This window comes from Phaenicophaeus curvirostris, chromosome 26 (assembly GCF_032191515.1).
Source record: "Phaenicophaeus curvirostris isolate KB17595 chromosome 26, BPBGC_Pcur_1.0, whole genome shotgun sequence".
Taxonomy (NCBI): Eukaryota; Metazoa; Chordata; class Aves; order Cuculiformes; family Cuculidae; genus Phaenicophaeus; species Phaenicophaeus curvirostris.
Genome location: NC_091417.1, coordinates 2,613,445 through 2,630,679, shown reverse-complemented (window position 1 = coordinate 2,630,679; position 17,235 = coordinate 2,613,445). Strand labels below are relative to the sequence as shown.

The following is a 17,235-nucleotide window of genomic DNA, read 5'->3' as shown; positions in this document are numbered from 1 at the left end:
GGAAGGTATTTGGGGTACCAGGAGGATTTTTCCTGACTTTTTAGGAAGGCCTGCATCGATCCCTGCCCCGTGCACACTGTCAGATGAGAGATTCAGAGTCTGGGAATGCTGGTTGTGGCCGGTGCTGCCAGTTGAATGCTTGACACTGCGATTTCCAGTTAGTAAAACTCCTGAGAGAAACGCAAAGTCGGTGGCTTTGCTCCCGAGCGTGGGCACCAGCCTCAACCCCAGCTTCCCAGGGAGGTTTCTCCTCACCAGAGCCCTGGGATGCGGCAAAGCTTCTCCTCTCTTCACCACCAAATATAGTCGAAAACCAGAAACTTGAAATATTCCAAGAGGAATTTCTTCAGGCATAAGTCATGTTCTCAATAACCTCCCCCCTCGGCTTCGTCAGCCTGTATCTGATGTCAACATCTGCAGTGATTAAGAGTGAATGAGTAACAAGGAATGCATGGAATGGAAACTCAGCTGAGTGTGAAACCAGGAACAATAATTTTCTCTTACTCCAAGCGCTCCTTTCCCCACGAAAAGCTGGACGGACCCGGCAGCTGTGAGCAGCAGCCCCATCCTCCACACCCCCCAGCTCCAAGCTGGAAGGTGAAGGGACCCATCACGGCAGCTGGGGATGGAAAGGGATGGAAAGCACCAGGCAGGAGAGGTGTTTGCAGACAGACACGCGGCCGTGGTGACAGGGTTAGATGTTTAGCAGATGGAATATGGTTCACCACAGTCCAGGTGGCAGTCGGGGTACAGCCCTGCTCTGAAAATATGATAGAGAGTATCCCTGAGGAGAAGGACATGGGGTGCTGGTTGATGAGGATCACCACATGAGACAGCAATGGGAATTCTTTGACGTCCTCATTCCTCTCGGGATCACAAGTGTCTTGGTTTGAGGCATGTGAGACAGAATTGGACCTTAGAGCAGCTTCCAGTACTGGAAGGAGCTCCAGGAAAGGTGGGGAGGGACTTTTTCCAAAGGCATAGAGTGACAGCATGAGGAGGAATGGCTTTAAATTGGAAGAGCGAAGATTTAGATTAGATGTTAGGAAGAAATATGGTTGGACTCGATGATCCGGTGGGTCTCTTCCAACCTGGTTATTCTATGATTCTATGAAATTCTTCACGATGAGGCTGGGGAGGCCCTGGCCCAGGTTTCCCAGAGCAGGGGTGGCTGCCCCATCCCTGGAGGGGTTCAAGGCCAGGTTGGATGGGGCTTGGAGCCCCTGATCCAGTGGGAGGTGCCCCTGCCCATGGCAAGAGGTGGAACTGGATGGGCTCTGAGGTCCCTTCCAACCCTAATCATCCCATGGTTCTATGAAAATTCCCCTGGCACAAGGAGAATTCTGCTTCTCGTCCTGAGAAAGTTTTATCAACTCCTCATGGCACCATTTTATTGTCTCCCTGCCCCAGCTCCTCTGGCACACGGTGCCACCCAGGAGCTCCCCCGGGCACCATTAGCCCAGTGGTGTTTAATTGTGACAGCCACTCAGATGGCAATATTGGAAAAGGAGGCTGCAAGACTGTTGTTTTTTTCCAGTTCAAACAAAACTGGTTTGGGAAGTTCCACTTGGATGGGTTTGCACTTTGAGCCTTTGGGGAGGAAAGTCCTCGGCTGGTGGAAATACTGATGCACGTATGAAAACTGCGACACCAAACCCTTGCAGAGCTATCGTGCATGCAAGAAAAAGAGCAGTTAATAATAATTAATAACACCATCAATATTTCACACTTGGCAGCCACATAGAACTCGCATTCCTGGAGGCTCTGCAGCGAGAGCTAGCGCCGGCAAAGCTGACATTTCATCTTTGTCGACTGCTGCCAGTGAATCAAAGAACTTACTTTTCCTGTATGGCTGTGCTCACATAATGGAATCCCTTGTGAGGGGCTGTAATTTATTGCCGCTGTGTCCTTGGCCCTGGGAGATGAGACCGGCACTGGCAGCGAAGCCACGCCAGCCCCGTGGGGCTTTGTGTCACAAGGAATACAATGGGCCGAGAAGATGCGGCTGCTCGAGGCTCCACTCCATTATTCTGAATTCCATCTGTGGAGGTTATTTGTCGGTAGCGATCCCTGCGCATGAAGGGAGGGAGGGCTAACGAGCTGGGCTGCAGCATTCCGCCTCAGCGCCTTCTTGGCTGCGTTTCCCTGTCACTCTACGCCTGTTTTCTCCTTGTATTTTGAGTTCCTCAGCGATAAATTTGGAGGCATTCGGTTCACCGAGCAGACTTCAAGCAGAGCCTTGGATTTGGTTACGTCAGAAATAACACGTAGCTCCAGCACAACTGTAGTACTGCAGCGTGAGCCCAACTACAACCTTCAAAGAGAGAGAAAAAAGGGATGTCAGGAGCGATTCCTAGCAGACACTCCTCTTGGGAAAGGTTTCACCTCTGCCATCTACCGGCACGCTGCAAAGATACTCAGTAAATTCATATCATAGAATCACCAGGTTGGAAAAGACCCATCTGATCATCGAGTCCAACCGTATCCCAAATCTGCTCCTTAACGTACCCCGATCCTGTCTGTAATTGTATATACAACAAATATCACAAGGATTTGTAACACACAAACTTCGAGGCAAATAATCACAGAACTGCTGTCAGCCCAGCCTGATGGAATCAAGTGGGGACACCTGAGCTCAATCAACTCTATTTAGCCACTCCCAGCAGCTGAGGAGCTTTTAAAGCTGGACGTGAGTCCTTGTAGGTCAGACCTGGTCCTGAAGGAATGCTAAGAACATTCAGGAGGAGAAGGCAACTATTAAATAACGTGGAGGAAAGAGCCATGTTGTAAACAACACACTGGGAAGTAAGTGGTTTTTTATTATGCATCACATATTTTTGTTTTCAAGGCAGTAGAGCAGAAAATCAAAACCTTTTATAAGTAGCAAACATTTACAGACTTTAATGAAACAGTGATCTCAACCTACGTGCATCAAATGTGTCTGTAACTCAGTAAAGTGCTCTAAAGGCAAATCCACTTTAACAGGTCAGTGGGTATTTGAGGCAAGGAGAAGGATTTCAAGTCTCTTCTGCTTGATGGTTAAAGGCATCTGTGGTTTGAGGGAGGAAATAAAATTGTCCTGTTTTGTCAAAGGCATCAAATTCCTTTCAGGAATCTCCCCTTTCCCCTAAGACTGAATGTACAACCTATGGAGCTTCTGTCGTGGAAAGTAAGAGTCGGGGAGAGACCCCAGCAAACTGGAACAATGTGGCTGAGCTCAGCTAATTGCCTCCTTCTCTTGCTCCTCTGATTCCCAAGAGAAAACAAAATGAAACGATCAAAATGTTTTCACTTCTGAACTAAGATAACATTCTTCAATTTGTGTATGCACATCAAATATGAAAACCATGTCATTTTTATTGTTTATGCAAACAGACACAGTGGGAAAAGAATGCAGTTGGTGTTCCCAAACGAGCGGGCCCCAGCCTGCTTCCCCAGTGTCTCTCACTGCAGAGAAGCAGAAGGTGCAGGGCTCTGCTGCCAACACTTCGAGGTCCCCCAGAACATTCCATGAGCTCATTCAGCTGGCCTGACATGTCACCGACTTCTCCTGCTGCCACTCCAACTCTTACTGGAATGGAAACTTCAGAAATAATTGGATTTTTCTTTGCGAAAGAGAAAACAAACCCAAATCCAACAGGAGCAGAGTGAGAGTCTGTAAAATCCAGAGCATCAAATGGGGTTGCTTCTCATGGTCAGGTACAGAATTTCTTTATGGAAGTTTGCTTGTGCATTTACAAGGTGAAACAAATTCAAAAAGCTGCTGTCCTCTCTGTCGCGGTCCCCTACCAGGGCAAAGAAAAACATTTTTAAATAATTAGTGAAGCTAAACGACTCTCTGAAGATAAATGTTACTCATTCAGTGTTTTCAGCAGGGGCTGAATCAGCAGCCTCCTCTCAGATTTATGAGGCCTCGGCTGCTGCACCTGACGGCAGGCAGCTGTGCAGCAACACTGGAGACTAGCTCCAAAATCCCTTCCCCAGCTTGTGCGAAGATGGACAAGAGCAATTGCGTGTCACAACAAAAACCTGCCCTAAGTGAGCAGGCCACTCGCCTTTACAGCTTGTCATCCTCATCACTCGAGAGGCTTTAGGACTCCTGACAAGCTGCAAAGCAGGGAGCAACGGCAGCTTGAGTTGAACAGGCTTGGCTGGCAGCTGCACGGAGCCTGCACACAGCCCCAAGGAGCTCAGGCCCAGTGCTCTGGTGGGATGTGTTTTAAATCACTGTTGGTTTCATCATTTCAGGCACTAGGAATCTCTTAGGCAACAGAGATTGGCTAAAATAAATACCTCTCCCCATTAGGACAGTTGATTTCATTATTTTATGTTCTCAAAACCCCTCAGGCGCTCCGGTGCTGCTCTGCCTGGTGAGGGCAGGGAAGAGGACAGGCTATGAAGCCGCAGTAACTGTGTAGCTTGATGCGAGGCCAGGTTGGATGGGACCTTGGGCAGCCTGATCCCTTGGAAGGTGTCCCTGCCCATGGCAGCGGGGTTGGAAATGGATAATCTTTAAGGTCCCTTCCAACCCAAACTGTTCTATGATTCTATTCTGATCAAGGAGCTTGCTCTGGCTGGTAGACCTGTGTGCTTACCGGACAGGACAGTCTGCAGCATGTCCATAATCGCGTGAGCAAAGGCGTTCTCCACGCACTGCAGGAAGCTGTTCCTCTCCCCTGCAGTGTCAAAAACTTTGCAGACCTTCTGCATCATTCTTACAGTCCAGTCCATGCAGTACAGGTCCTTCTCACAGACCTGGCATAGACAGGAAGTAGTAGAAACAGCTTTTTATGATGAGTACGATGCTGTTAAAGGCAGGATCTGTTAGAATGAGTCAAGAGGAGGCCATGGAGATGATCAGAAGGCTGGAGCACCTCCTGTACAATGACAGGCTGAGAGAGTTGGGATTGTTCAGCCTGGAGAAGAAAAGGCTCCAGGGAAACATCAGAGCAGCTTCTAGTGCTGGAAGGGGCTCCAGGAAACCTGGGGAGGGGCTCTTGATCGAGTAATACAGGGATGGGACAAGGGGGAACATTTTTGAGCTGCAAGAGGGGAGATTGAGATGAGATCTTGGGGAGAAATGTTTTGCTGTGAGGATGGGGAGGCCCTGGCCCAGGTTTCTCAGAGCAGCGGTGGCTGCCCCATCCCTGGAGGGGTTCAAGGCCAGGCTGTGTAGGAGTAGGTGGGGAAACAGCTTTGCAGTCTGAGGAAGCAAATCTGAAGGTAAAGAAACAAAAGGCCCGAAGTTGCTGTGTTCAGGGGTACTCACCAAAGCCAGGAAGACCATGAGCCTGGCTAACTCGGTGACTCTCCCATTCATAGCTTTACTGGCCATGAAAGTGAAGCAAATGTTGTTTCCACTCAGGATGAGAAGCCGAGCGTTGTTCTCCATGAGCCATTCGTGAGGAACAACTTTGCAACAAAACAGAGAAAAATTTTAGTGAATTTTAGACAGAAACAGTGCCACAAAAACTGTCTGGAAGACGTGAAATTAGGAATTGTTGGCTTTAATAGGTAACCAGAATTTGTGAGGGGATCCCTCTAGAATACAGTTGCAGCAATGAAGCTCTATAAGCAATTAGTGTCAGTACAGTTAGAGCTTTCTCTGATGGCTTCTGTGACACAATTTCACCCCAAACTAACTTTCAGTGAGGCCATTAACATCATTCAGTGGAATTTTGGCTTGAACAAACATGTTTTCAGCTTACACAGCTTGGACAATGTTTCCTTAATAATGGCTGGACAAGACTTTGAATTTTAAAGGTCTGAATGGATTCTTAAAATCCCTCGCAATAGGGAAAGACAGCGTGAATTTGTATGCAGTGCTGGGTTTCTCTCATCCCCAGCTACTGCCTGGCTTCCCAGTCTAATGACTTTTCCAGTTGCACCACAGCTACTGCGAGGAAGATTACGGTCTGTTTCCTGAGGCGGCTGAGTGTCTGAAACACACTTAGCGCCAGATTTGGAGGACAGGAGCGTATAATCCTATGGATTAATGATAAAGGCAAAAACACACCTGACAGCTCATCCACAAGACTGATAACATCATCTGCTGTCCATTCTTTAGCTTCTGTATCATACAGCAGTTTAATTGCATCTGCCAGACCTTTCAGACTGGTCTCATCTGTTGGTCCTTCTATCATTTTCTGCCAAACCACATGTCCTGAGCAATATATTAATCACAACTGCTATTAAGTGACAAAGCAATTCTTTTTAAACAAGGAAGGTGCTAAACTGGGCCTCGCTGCAGAGTCAGGGGAGGGGAATTCAGGTAAAACAACTCTGTCTTTGTGACAGAGAGATTTTTTTTTTTTCCATCTGTTGTTTCTGCAGGGACAGTGGCAGTTGCAGCATGAATCAAAGGGCGATTAAAGAAACCCAGGTCTAGTAATTAAGTGAGAAAGCATGCTTGTCTTCAGGGAAACAGATGCTGCTTTGAGGCACATTCGAGTTAACTCTACCCCAAGAAGGGGAGAATCGAGGAACAGGGGTGCACTTGAATTGTAACTTTATACATATATAGGGATGTATATACACACATACATGTATATCGTCTGTTTGAGAGATCTGTTTAAGCAGAACAGGTTTTTTTCTAGGTGATAAGAATACATTTTTATTTGCGTCAAGCTTGGTTTTCAGTAATTCTGCATCCTGCACAGGAACCTCATTCTTAAATTTGAAAATTAACCCCCCTCCAGACTACTCGCCATCAAGAGGGGACACTGGTCCGAAGATGATATACAGCAGGCGAGCTTGATTGACCATGGGCCATGGCTTTAAAATACGTGTCAACCAAAATGCAGAATCGCTCCGGTGAATCCAGTGGCTCAACAAGACGTTACGGCAGTACAACCTTACCCGCAGCTCCAGCTTTCGGGCACTTCCTAAGGTAAAAGAGTGAAGGTATTAGAAATCCATTAAGCCTCAAGCAATACAGATGATCACAGTTTTTATAGGAAAATGGGTTTTCTCAAAGCTTGAAAGGGTTTTAGTAAAATTCTCAGCTGTTACTTCCCAAATTTGGCTCTTTTGGATATGTTCAACTAATTTAGGCTATCGAACCTATGGATGGACCCTCTAATGCCTTTCTGCAGCAGATCATGTGTGTATTCAAGGGCTCTTGGCTACAGTTTTTGGTTACTCTGATCTTTCTCTCTGTGGCATCAGTAGGTGAATACAGGAGGAAGTGTGTACAAGGCTGGGCATGAAGTCTTCCACAGAAATAGCCAAGTCTAGACTGGGTAATATGGGAATTTCTTGAGACGTGTGCCATATCAGTGTTGTGTTTCAGAAACATCAAATGACTTTCTACTGCATCGCTTTAGTTCTGTGCTGGTTCCTTTGCCATTGATTTCGCTGGCACTGGGTACAGTGGGAAAGATTCAAGTCCAGGTTACTGTTTACGTATATACGTAATTTATGCATCAGTTTGATAATGGAATGATTCAAGAAAACCCTAAGTGCCTCTCAAGACAGCTCTCCTTAGTACAGGATGTGTGTCAAAGACAAAAGCACTTATCTTTGCTTTTAGTGAAGAAAATAAGAGCTGTGTTCATCTATATGAAGGCTGAGTATTTGCTTTAGAACATCTGCTTTCTGCGTAGTACTGGAGGTAACAGAACGCACGTGTGAGTCAGGAAGGAATTGGTGCTGCAAGGCTTAGCTGAGCTAAAACATTCTCAATTCTAGGCACATCTTATAATCAAGACCCATTTCCTGACTTCTCCATGATAGCACATTTTGATTTTGCATGACTTTTATCTGCTTGGGTGATTACCTGGTTTGCTGCTGACAACTGTCTGTACTCTGTGGGGTAACTTGCTCAGCTCACAGAGGAAGTTAAAAACCCGGTGACACTCCAGTTCATCCCAGCCTGCTGTCAGGATCTGGAGATTACAAAAGAGAGGGACTAAAAATGAATGGAATGAGCCATAGATTTAGATCACAATGCCATTTCTCATATTAGATAAATACAATCTGTCTTGCAATTTATCAGAGAGCAGAGGGAAGGTGTTGTCCCTGTAGTTATCTGCCGCAGAGCTGCTGTACGTTACAGCAGAGGTTGTGCTTACGCTTACTGCAGCCCAGAATGAAAAGCTGCTAACACTGTTCCACAGTCAGGGCCAAGATTTTGGTTTTGAACCTCATGTGGAAAAGTACACAAAGGTATTTTCTATGAAGAGAAATGTCCCAGCAAAATAATTATCTGTAACTCTTAACAAGGGAAACATAATCACATTTTTTTTTGTATTCTCAAATAACTTTAATGCTGCATACATATATGGCACCTATCTGCACAAGTTTCTATGACTGAAATGCATTTAAAATGTGCTCAAAATGCCTGTTCTTCTATGAGAGAATTTGTTTCTGTATTTTCATGACCAAAGCTGCTCTCCAGTAAAGCCTCAATTAGGGCAATCATAGAATCATAGAATAACCAGGTTGGAAGAGACCCACTGGATCATCGAGACCAACCATTCCTATCAAACACTAAACCATCCTACACTTTGCTTTTTACTGCATATTTGCAATCACAGGAGTCACTATAGCAAATAAGCTGTGCATTGCTGAACTAATTCAGTTGACACTGATAGTATTTTGGTTTTAAATTAATTTTAAGTCACCACAAGCTCAGAGAAATATGATATGTTTAGCCATTTGCTTTTAAACTAAACCATCTCTGCTCTTGATTTGTGAATCTGAATCTGGGTAATAAAATGCTCCTCTTCTCCCATGTCTTATTAGATAATAAATCGCTAATCAAAATCCAGACAAGTTGGTAGTGAAATCCATACCAAGGAATTCTCGAGAGTCACATCAGCTACTTAAACAACCAGAAAGGAAATTCAGAGAGCTGTATGAATAAGCACCTTGTGCCTACCTCCCAAGGCTCAAAACCATCTCAAACTTCGATACAAGTTGCAAAAAATAGATATATTTAGAAAACTACCTTAGTTTTCTTTTATATTTGTGATACTTGCCTTCTCTCCATAAAGATACTGTACCTGTAAGAATATCCCATAGCACTGAAATCCTAAACAATTCAAAGGACTTGGACAACCATGAAGTTTAAAACAGGAAACCTGCAAGTGCAAAGCACTGGTAATAAATCTTAACCAGCCATAAGGTAATTCCTGTGAATGAAATTTCTCCGTACAAGTTGTACATAGAAACATAGAATCATCAGGTTGGAAGAGACCCACCGGATCATCAAGTCCAACCATTCCTATCAACACTGATTAGGGAGATTCAGGAGGATACCCTTCCCTTACTGCATGTGGAATCAAGTTATAGCGCTTATGCTATGGCTTAGCATCGTGTTTAAAGGCCTCTAAGAAGAGCAGCACTGTTTGCATGAGAGTAATAGTTCAATAGAGAGCTGTGCTCTTTTACTGCTAAATTCCTAGCAGTCCGCAACTAAAGAAAAGCTGAAAACCACTGATCTTGGAATAAGAAATCTCATAACAGCCTTGGGTTCAATATGCTGGCTTAGGTTTTTCTCTTTTTATTCAAAAAAAAACTGATCTAAAATCAATAAACTCATTGTACTGTGCTAATAAGCTGTGGCAAAGGGATAGTACAAGGCATAATTCAGCTAGCAATTGCCTTATAGAAACGGTGTTGTAAGTGCAAGGGGCAAATGCTAGTTAAAGGAACAGAATGTGAACTTACTTCTGCGAGAATCTTGTGTACAGACTTCAGCCGGTCTTTTGTGGGTAATAGAAGTGTGCACCTCTTAAGCAACAACCCTGTGAGGAAAACAATTGCACACGCAACCTTGAGTATATACGTGTGGCACAGACACTCCTGAATCAGCTCACGTGGTTGCCTCGCAGGCATGTGCACGTGAGGGAGACAGAGCTGCTGCTGCAAGAGGCAAAGAACAGCACAAACCAGTGTTCCGCACGTTGTGTGTTTTCGCAGCAGGGATGTCTTTTACTAAAGAAATGGTGTCAAGGAGTACGTAGTCTTCCTATGCTGTAATTTGTTTATTGTGTTGTTTGAAAGTCCCTCTTAGTCACAGTTGGAGCCTTGTTAAAATGATTATATTGGTTTGGGAATTACAACTGTTAAAAATACTGGAAATAAACGTTACTGGTTGCACCTCTTTTACTAGCCCCCTGGGGATTGCTGGTTTTCCCCTTACATCACGGAAAGCAGAACTTCCAATATTTTTTCAAAGTAGCCACTTGCTTTAAAAAGAAAATATTCAAACTGTATTAATGTAAAACATAATCAAGAGGTGAAATGATTTTCCTCTCCAGGGCTGGAATGATACATGTTCAGGATGTCAGAGTCTAGAGTTCGCTACAGTGTGAAACAGCTGTTTGTTAACAGCATCTTTTCTTACCTCGCTAACAGAAAATGAGTTAACAGCCTGCTCTTCAAAAACTTCTACCAGAATAACATAGGTATCTTTTTTTTGTTAATTAATCAAGAAATCCACAGAAAAGCATGTGCTCTCCTGGGGAGACAAAAAAGTCTCCTCCAAAATACAAAACTTCTCCAATGTCAAAAAGTACTTTATGCATTTACTGTGGTTATAAATGGTGTCCTTCCTTATTTAGAAATGTGTTAGCATTCCTACATGACAGACACAATTTATCCATCAGCTGAGGACATGGTCCAAAGCTCAGCCAAGGCAATTTTCTATGGACTGGATCAGACTTCAGAGAAAACTCCCTGAAGAGCAGTTGAAGTCGTTCGGGCAGTGTAGCTGCAAATCAGAATACAGGGGAAAACTATGTTGAGTAAAAAGGGTTGAGGAAAAGGTACAAATCCAGGAGCAGCAGAGCAAAACCCCTGCTGTGGGGAAGGACTGGGCCACCATCATTTATAACTCAAGCCTGTTTTAAACAATGACTGAAATTCTGACCCGTTTTACAAGTGCTGGAAGGTTTTTACTGTGAACTTGAGTAGAGCCAGACCCCTCCACGTTTAAGTGAGATTTATGCAAAGGCTAAGCCTGCCCAGGCTCTCCGCACAGCAATGACTTTTCCCATGGAGTCTAGGCTTTCCTGCTCTAAAGTAAATATTGATTTTGCAACTGACCTCTTCACAGAAACGTTCTCTTGAGCCTTCCACTGATGACACAGATATTGCTAGAGATCTTTATGTTTTGAATATGGGATGGTTTTGCTGCTAGGCCTACTGGGTTCACACCTAGGTTTAAATCACCAGCTGCCATTTTGTATGTTGTTGCTACAAAGCCCAAACTAATTTTGATTTTTTTTAACGGAATGGCAGGGTTTCGGTCTTCATTTTAAAAACAAAATGCTAGTATTATTTATTCAAAACCTGCGTGGATTGCTTACAATAGGAGGTCTTTGGTCTAAATGACTTTAAGAGTGTCCCTTTACCCTTGTGTATGCCTTCATTTAATGTCTTAAGTTCAAACCTGCTATAATTCTTCACAGGTAACAGTAAACAGATATAGATCAAATTATGTTTTAATTTAATTTGCTTCTCTGATAGAAAGCTTTGGAATGAGCGAGAATCGATGTGTTTTAGACAACAGCAGAAAAGTTAAAAAGCATACAATTTTGAATGTGAGGCTGTACGGCTCCTCATTGCCGCTCAGCCTGTGCTATTTGATCTACATTTCTGTTACGCTATGACAGAAGAGGTCTGAGCACTTGAAGGAAAGAACTTTTCACACAGAAAGGGTTTGGTTAGCACACAGCGATGGCAAAAGTGCAGACTTTTTCACACTGCCCTTAAGCTAAGACCCAGAGGAAAATATGTCCTTCGTGCCCATTTTTTTTGCACTCTGACAAAGAGCTGCTACAGAGATCGCTGCTTACTGACAATTGTGATAACATTTTTTGTGACAAGCTTACTCCTTTCCTAAGAAGAGGAACGTGATCTGCAATACATCCCAAGCAGACTATGGAGCTGGCTTTCTGACAGAAACTGTTGTTGGCCACTTTAGGACTAGGCTGGGTTTAAGTACTGCGGCTGCATTTCCCAGACTGAGGAATGCGAGCTACTCCAAAGCGATACACGAAGGCAGTCTGAGCAGCCAAATTCCTCAGGCTCGTGTGGGGCCTGGGAGCCTCGGTTTCTGCTGCAGTTTCCAGTGGTGGTGTCCAAACAAACTAAATTTGGAAACACCTACTACTGAGAACCGATCCTCTGCCCGAGCCCTGCTTGCCATCTAATATGAAAAATTTAACACAGAGGAGGCAGAATGTACATTAGTTTTCCATAACTAAGAGGTTTTGGAATCATTTCAGGTAATTCCTCTCCCTGCCAGTCAATGGTATTTGAGAGGGCTTTTTGGCATGGGGAGGAACTTCTCTTTCAGAGGGAGCTGCGCGAATGGTTTGCGCCACATATTCAGCGTTTTACCGATCAACGCATTTAACAGAAGGAACCTTTTAGCTAGGTTTGTTTCTCCTCTAATTGTTACCATTTGCATTAAAGGGTCACCTAGAGATTTGTAGTGCTCTAAAATATAGGATCCTTCTCTCTTGCCAGGTAGCTCAGGGTTATGGAAGTCTTGCAGTAAAAGCCTTCGGTTTCCTGCTGGGGTTGAGATGTAATTAACGAGGCGGTTGCTGATGGTTTTTGACACCATGCTCAGTATGCTGATATCCTTCACTGAAAAAGCAAAACCCAGTATATTTGTAAACATTTACTGGCAAGAAAAATGTTGATTGCTAGTCAATAACTTTATCTTACTTCAAAAACAGGCCAAGTTATATGATTTACGAATAAAACAGGATTTAATTAGTTTATCTCCTCTGGTAACAGACTGTAGTAATTAGAAATCAATAGATCTAAGGAATACTTTCCACATGTAAAAGGCAAAAAACACTTCAAAAAATTTGTGATTGTCATTTAAATTTTGTTCATTTGATTCTTCACACATAAAAGGTGAAATGCAGAGAATAAGTTGTATAAAATGACTTTAGCTAAAAGGTAAAAAAAAATTGCTTTCTCTAAATGGAAAACTTTCGTGGTAATTTTCAGTTATTGGAAGTAATAGTTTTCTTCTTAGATTCTCACCTGGAAGGTAGTTCAATACCATTTGAAAGATCTCTAATGGCAGCATTTTAAAATGTCCGAGTGTTGACAGGGGTTGGGATTCTGTGCCCGAGGTGCTGCTGCGCCGTCTGGAGCGACGGTTACGGCATTGATGTTTCTGGTTGGGAATCAAGGTGTAGCGGGTCATTGCTCTGCCAGTCCCATCAACTTCACCTGGATAGCGAAAGTCCTGTTTTCAGAGGAGGAAAATACTAGGCTAAGAGGAAATCTCTCCATTGTAGACACAGGAAATTTTGTCATGTGGGTAGGATGAATTTTTTTTATTATTTAGTGCAATGGCATGCAGAGTACTAAAGAATTTTCTAATTCTGTGTCTCAGAGGATGGAGTGTTTGGCTGATCGTGGAGGAGGAAAAGCCAAAAGCATTGGGGGACATCGTATGAGTAGGACATCAAAAAGTGAAGAAGATAGTTCTAAAGGGAAATACTTGAGGGTGTATATCCGATGGTACAACCTATGGTGATTAACATTCTCTCATCTTTTACACTAAATATTCAACAGGGTACAAAAAAATTAGGGATGTTCGTCACCTCCTAGAGGTGTTCAAGGGCAGGCTGGATGGTGCTTTGAGCAACCGGATCCAGTGGGAGGTGTCCCTGCACATGGCAGGGGGTTGGAACTGAATGGGCTTTAAGGTCCCTTCTAACCCAAATCTGTGATTCTACGTTACTGAAATTATTTTCACAGTATTTGATTCCTTTAGAGAGACAACTACTGGCAGGCGTGCTTGCATATGACTGAAAAAAATAAGATTAAAAATGCCAAAGTGATGCTTCAAACCATTTTTTCCTGCAGCATTTGAGTTGATACATGGCTTAATTTCATATGATTGCATATGCGTGATAAACACATAAATGTTCCCAGTGACCCAGGTTTTGCCAAATTGATGAAGGTCTGCAAAGTAATGAGTTTTAAAGATCAATAAGTATGTTCTTTTGAGTTGCCTCCTGGGTGCCAAGTCTCTCAAACAGATACACATTGTGTGGTCAGGCAACAATGAGTTTGCGACTCAGAAGTTCCTCAGTATATTTTTTTAACTGAGATTTTTCACACTATTCCTTGATTCCAGCAGCTGAGGCTTCAGGGAAATTGCCAGAGAGAATGAGTGCTGCAGTATAATTACAAGAGCTGGCAGCGGTAAGATAACAGGAACCCATCCAAGCTGCAGTGCAACATCCCAGTTACCATCAGCAGGAAATACACTCGGAGAATAGACCTCATTGTTTCAGAGATTAAAAATTTACAGAAATTACAGAAAACAAGTTCCAAACATCCTTCATATTTATTACGAAAGCACGCAAGCCAGACCTCTCTAATATGCCACTAAGCAAAACTGCCACATCCACAATGGGAGCACTGTTTGTGCTGACAACGGAGAGAATACGGGGCATTTCATTAAATGTGTTACAAATGGGTCTGGCTGGCTTGTGCTTGAGTGCTGGATAGAGTTTGCATTGTGCATTTAAAGAACTTATGCTTTGCTGGGAGCGGTTTTAGTTTGGGTACGGTATTGTTCCAGCTAGCTAAAGAAGCTTCTAGTTTAAACTCACGAGGCTCATGAGCAACAGTAACTGCTCCTAAAATTAGTGTTTCATTAGGCATTCAGACAGAAAATTGATGTAGTATCTTTAAGAATCATCACAATATCCCCTATAGATAAACGTACTGTTGTGTGAAAAAATGTTTATCTTCTAAAATCCAAGAAAGCAAAGTCTGAAGTCAGTGGAAATTTTATACACACCACGGTGGATGTGAGACACCTTGAATTCCTTGTGTATAACACACACGGCAGCCCTACTCCTGCTTAAAAACAGGGCAATGCTAAACTTGGATCGGAGCAGGTTAAATCTGACACATATTTCTGATTCTGAAATAGAGGTGCAGTCGTATGAGACTTCCTTTTCCTCCCCAACTCCCCTTACTGTCTTTTGCAGGACTGTAAGGATTTATGGCATCTTTAACTCTGTTTTTTGAAAGTCTTACCTTGGGTCTGCAATTGTGTTATGTGGAAGATAGAACCACTTGGCCACAGAGGTTTTCAGAAGCGCTCAGTCTGCTTCGATTCAACTTGATTGAATTCGAATCGACTACAAATTTAGAGCAGCGCTAGATAAAATGAATGTAAATAAAAGTGAGTAAATGCAGTGAGGTCCAAAGGCAAAGATTGTAGGCTTTACTGAAAGATCCCATTTGCTTCCTCTTTGACTTAATGTGGGTTTTATTTCTTAGGGAGTTCAGCCAGAGCGGGGCAATGGGCTGTGCATCTCCATCTGCTGCGGGGATACCACTTGTTTAGAGAACTGCTTAATCCAGGCTGGAAAATTGAAAGGTAAACGTTAAATATTTAACAAGCTAAACTCATAATATTAGCCTAGAAGGGTCATCTTATTTGTTGCTCTAAGCTAATTTGTTTACAAGGCAGAAAGCATCAACTTCCAGCCCTCTCTAGGATGTTTCTTGTCCTTAAGCAGTTGCTAAACTCCTGCTAATGGATGCATTTCTGTCCTGATATTTCTGTTAGCATTTGGCAAACATTTATTGCAAAAGGTTGTTTGCTTTGGAGATTGGTTTGGAACATTTCCGTTTCCCTGCCTCCTCACAGCGAGCATAAACCGAAAATCGCTTCGAATATTAACTCGATAGGGTTGTTTTTCTTTGGTTTTTTGGGGTTTGTTTTCCCCATTTTCTCTTTTTTCTTTGCCAGTGCAAATAAAAATCTGCGAGTTCAAGTGCAGGATGACAAACCTGAGAGCACGGAGCACAACCGTGGGGTTCTCTCAGGACTTGTGACCCCCACAGCTTACAAAAAAGCATATTTTTATTTACACCAGATCGTATTAGCAGTGGAAACCATTCCGTAAGCACCTAAATCCGTGAACAACCACGAGCAGAAAGCACAGGTCGTATAATCCTGACCCCACTGCTGCTGATGGCGACTGGGATTTCTTGGTTGTGAGGGAGAGTTGGTTTGGGTTTGTCTCTTTGGGGAGCACCAGCACCCGTTTTTTCTCCTCAACGCACGCTTGGTTTGCTCCTCAGACTGTGGTATTTGAGGGAGTGGGTTATATTTAGGCTTTTATCTGTATTTTTGGGGTCTATTTAGCCAAACTGTGGCAGACTTTTACTCCTTCTCCTCAGCAGCCCCTCCCCGCTGCCCATTAAAATCGGGGCTAAAGGGCTGAAAATGGGGACCTGTACCCTCAAACTTATGCAGAGGTAACAGAGAAGGTCTTCTGGTCAGTGCCTACTGACCTTTTCAGTAAAAAGCCCCTTTTCAGTGCTTTTTTTACCTCAGCAACCCTGCCCCCCCCCCAGGCTGTGTCTGAGGGAGCAGCCAAGGAACATGGGGTGCGCAGCCCTCGCTGCCTGCCACGCTCTGAGGGGAAAAAATGGAGAAATACATCATTTTGGAGATTATTATTTAAAATTATCCCTTTTAAGCACAATTTCAGTCTAACTTCGCTACCTCCTGGGCTTCAAAGAGGGGCTTAGGCACAGGAATGGATGCAGGCAGGCAGAGCTATGTGTGAGGGCTTCACTCAGGGGCACAAATCACAGAATCATCGAATAGTTTGGGGTGGAATGGACCTTAAAGATCACCTAATTCCAACCCCCACTGCCACGGGCAAGGACGTGTCCCACTAGATCAGGCTAGAAATGGCTGCAAACAGGTTAAAAACCCCAATTTTCACCTTCAGGGCCGTGTGTGCGGACAGCACATAAGCGTGGGAAGGAAGACATCGCCACAGGCAACCGGGGTGTTTTATTCCAGCAGCGTTTTGTTAGCCTTATTATTAATAACTCTGCCCCCCCCCCCCCTTCCTTCCTGCGCTCTGGGTTAATTACTTTGGCGCCTCGGTTTTCCCGCCTTTTTTCCCGCCAACCCCTTTCCGCGAGGCGGGGGGGGGGGGGGGGGGGGGGGGCGGGCGGCCTCGCGCGCGGCTTTCCCGCCCGCAGTGTGCTCCGCCCACCTAATTAATATTCAATTAGACCACGCCCACTCTCCAGCAATCTGGTGTTTGTGGCTCCGCCCCTCATGAATAATTAATGAAGTGGGTGTGGTTTGTCGCCATTTGTGAATGGGGCGCTAGTTCTCTAGCCACGTGGAGGCGCCTCCTGTGCTGCAGGTGGGACGCGACCACCCTGTGAAATGCTCCAGCAGGAGAGTTGTTGAGGGAGCTTCCC

The 17,235-nt window shown here is 44.1% G+C and overlaps 1 protein-coding gene across 1 annotated transcript; it reads right to left on the bottom strand.

Annotated features, from left to right (window-relative positions):
- Positions 1 to 3,251: 3,251 nt before the first annotated feature.
- FBXO47 (F-box protein 47) lies at positions 3,252 to 13,177 on the bottom strand. Its single transcript, XM_069876674.1, has 10 exons — positions 13,012 to 13,177; positions 12,433 to 12,603; positions 9,673 to 9,749; positions 9,006 to 9,083; positions 7,778 to 7,886; positions 6,708 to 6,884; positions 6,017 to 6,163; positions 5,270 to 5,412; positions 4,596 to 4,755; positions 3,252 to 3,785 (listed from the first exon to the last, which is right to left on the bottom strand). The coding sequence occupies exons 1-10, from the start codon at positions 13,175 to 13,177 to the stop codon at positions 3,673 to 3,675; spliced, it is 1,341 nt and encodes a 446-aa protein (XP_069732775.1). The 3' UTR covers positions 3,252 to 3,672.
- Between the last annotated feature and the right edge of the window lie 4,058 nt (positions 13,178 to 17,235).

Bases quoted from the DNA above. Each gene is read 5' to 3' on its own strand.
- FBXO47 (XM_069876674.1), bottom strand. From the start codon at position 13,177: ATGACCCGCTACACCTTGATTCCCAACCAGAAACATCAATGCCGTAAC. The intron at 9,084-9,672 runs GTAAGTTCACAT...TTGCACTTGCAG, and splicing joins TACACAAGATTCTCGCAGAA to GTTTCCTGTTTTAAACTTCA. The intron at 3,786-4,595 runs GTAAGCACACAG...TTGCCCTGGTAG, and splicing joins GCTGCAGACTGTCCTGTCCG to GGGACCGCGACAGAGAGGAC.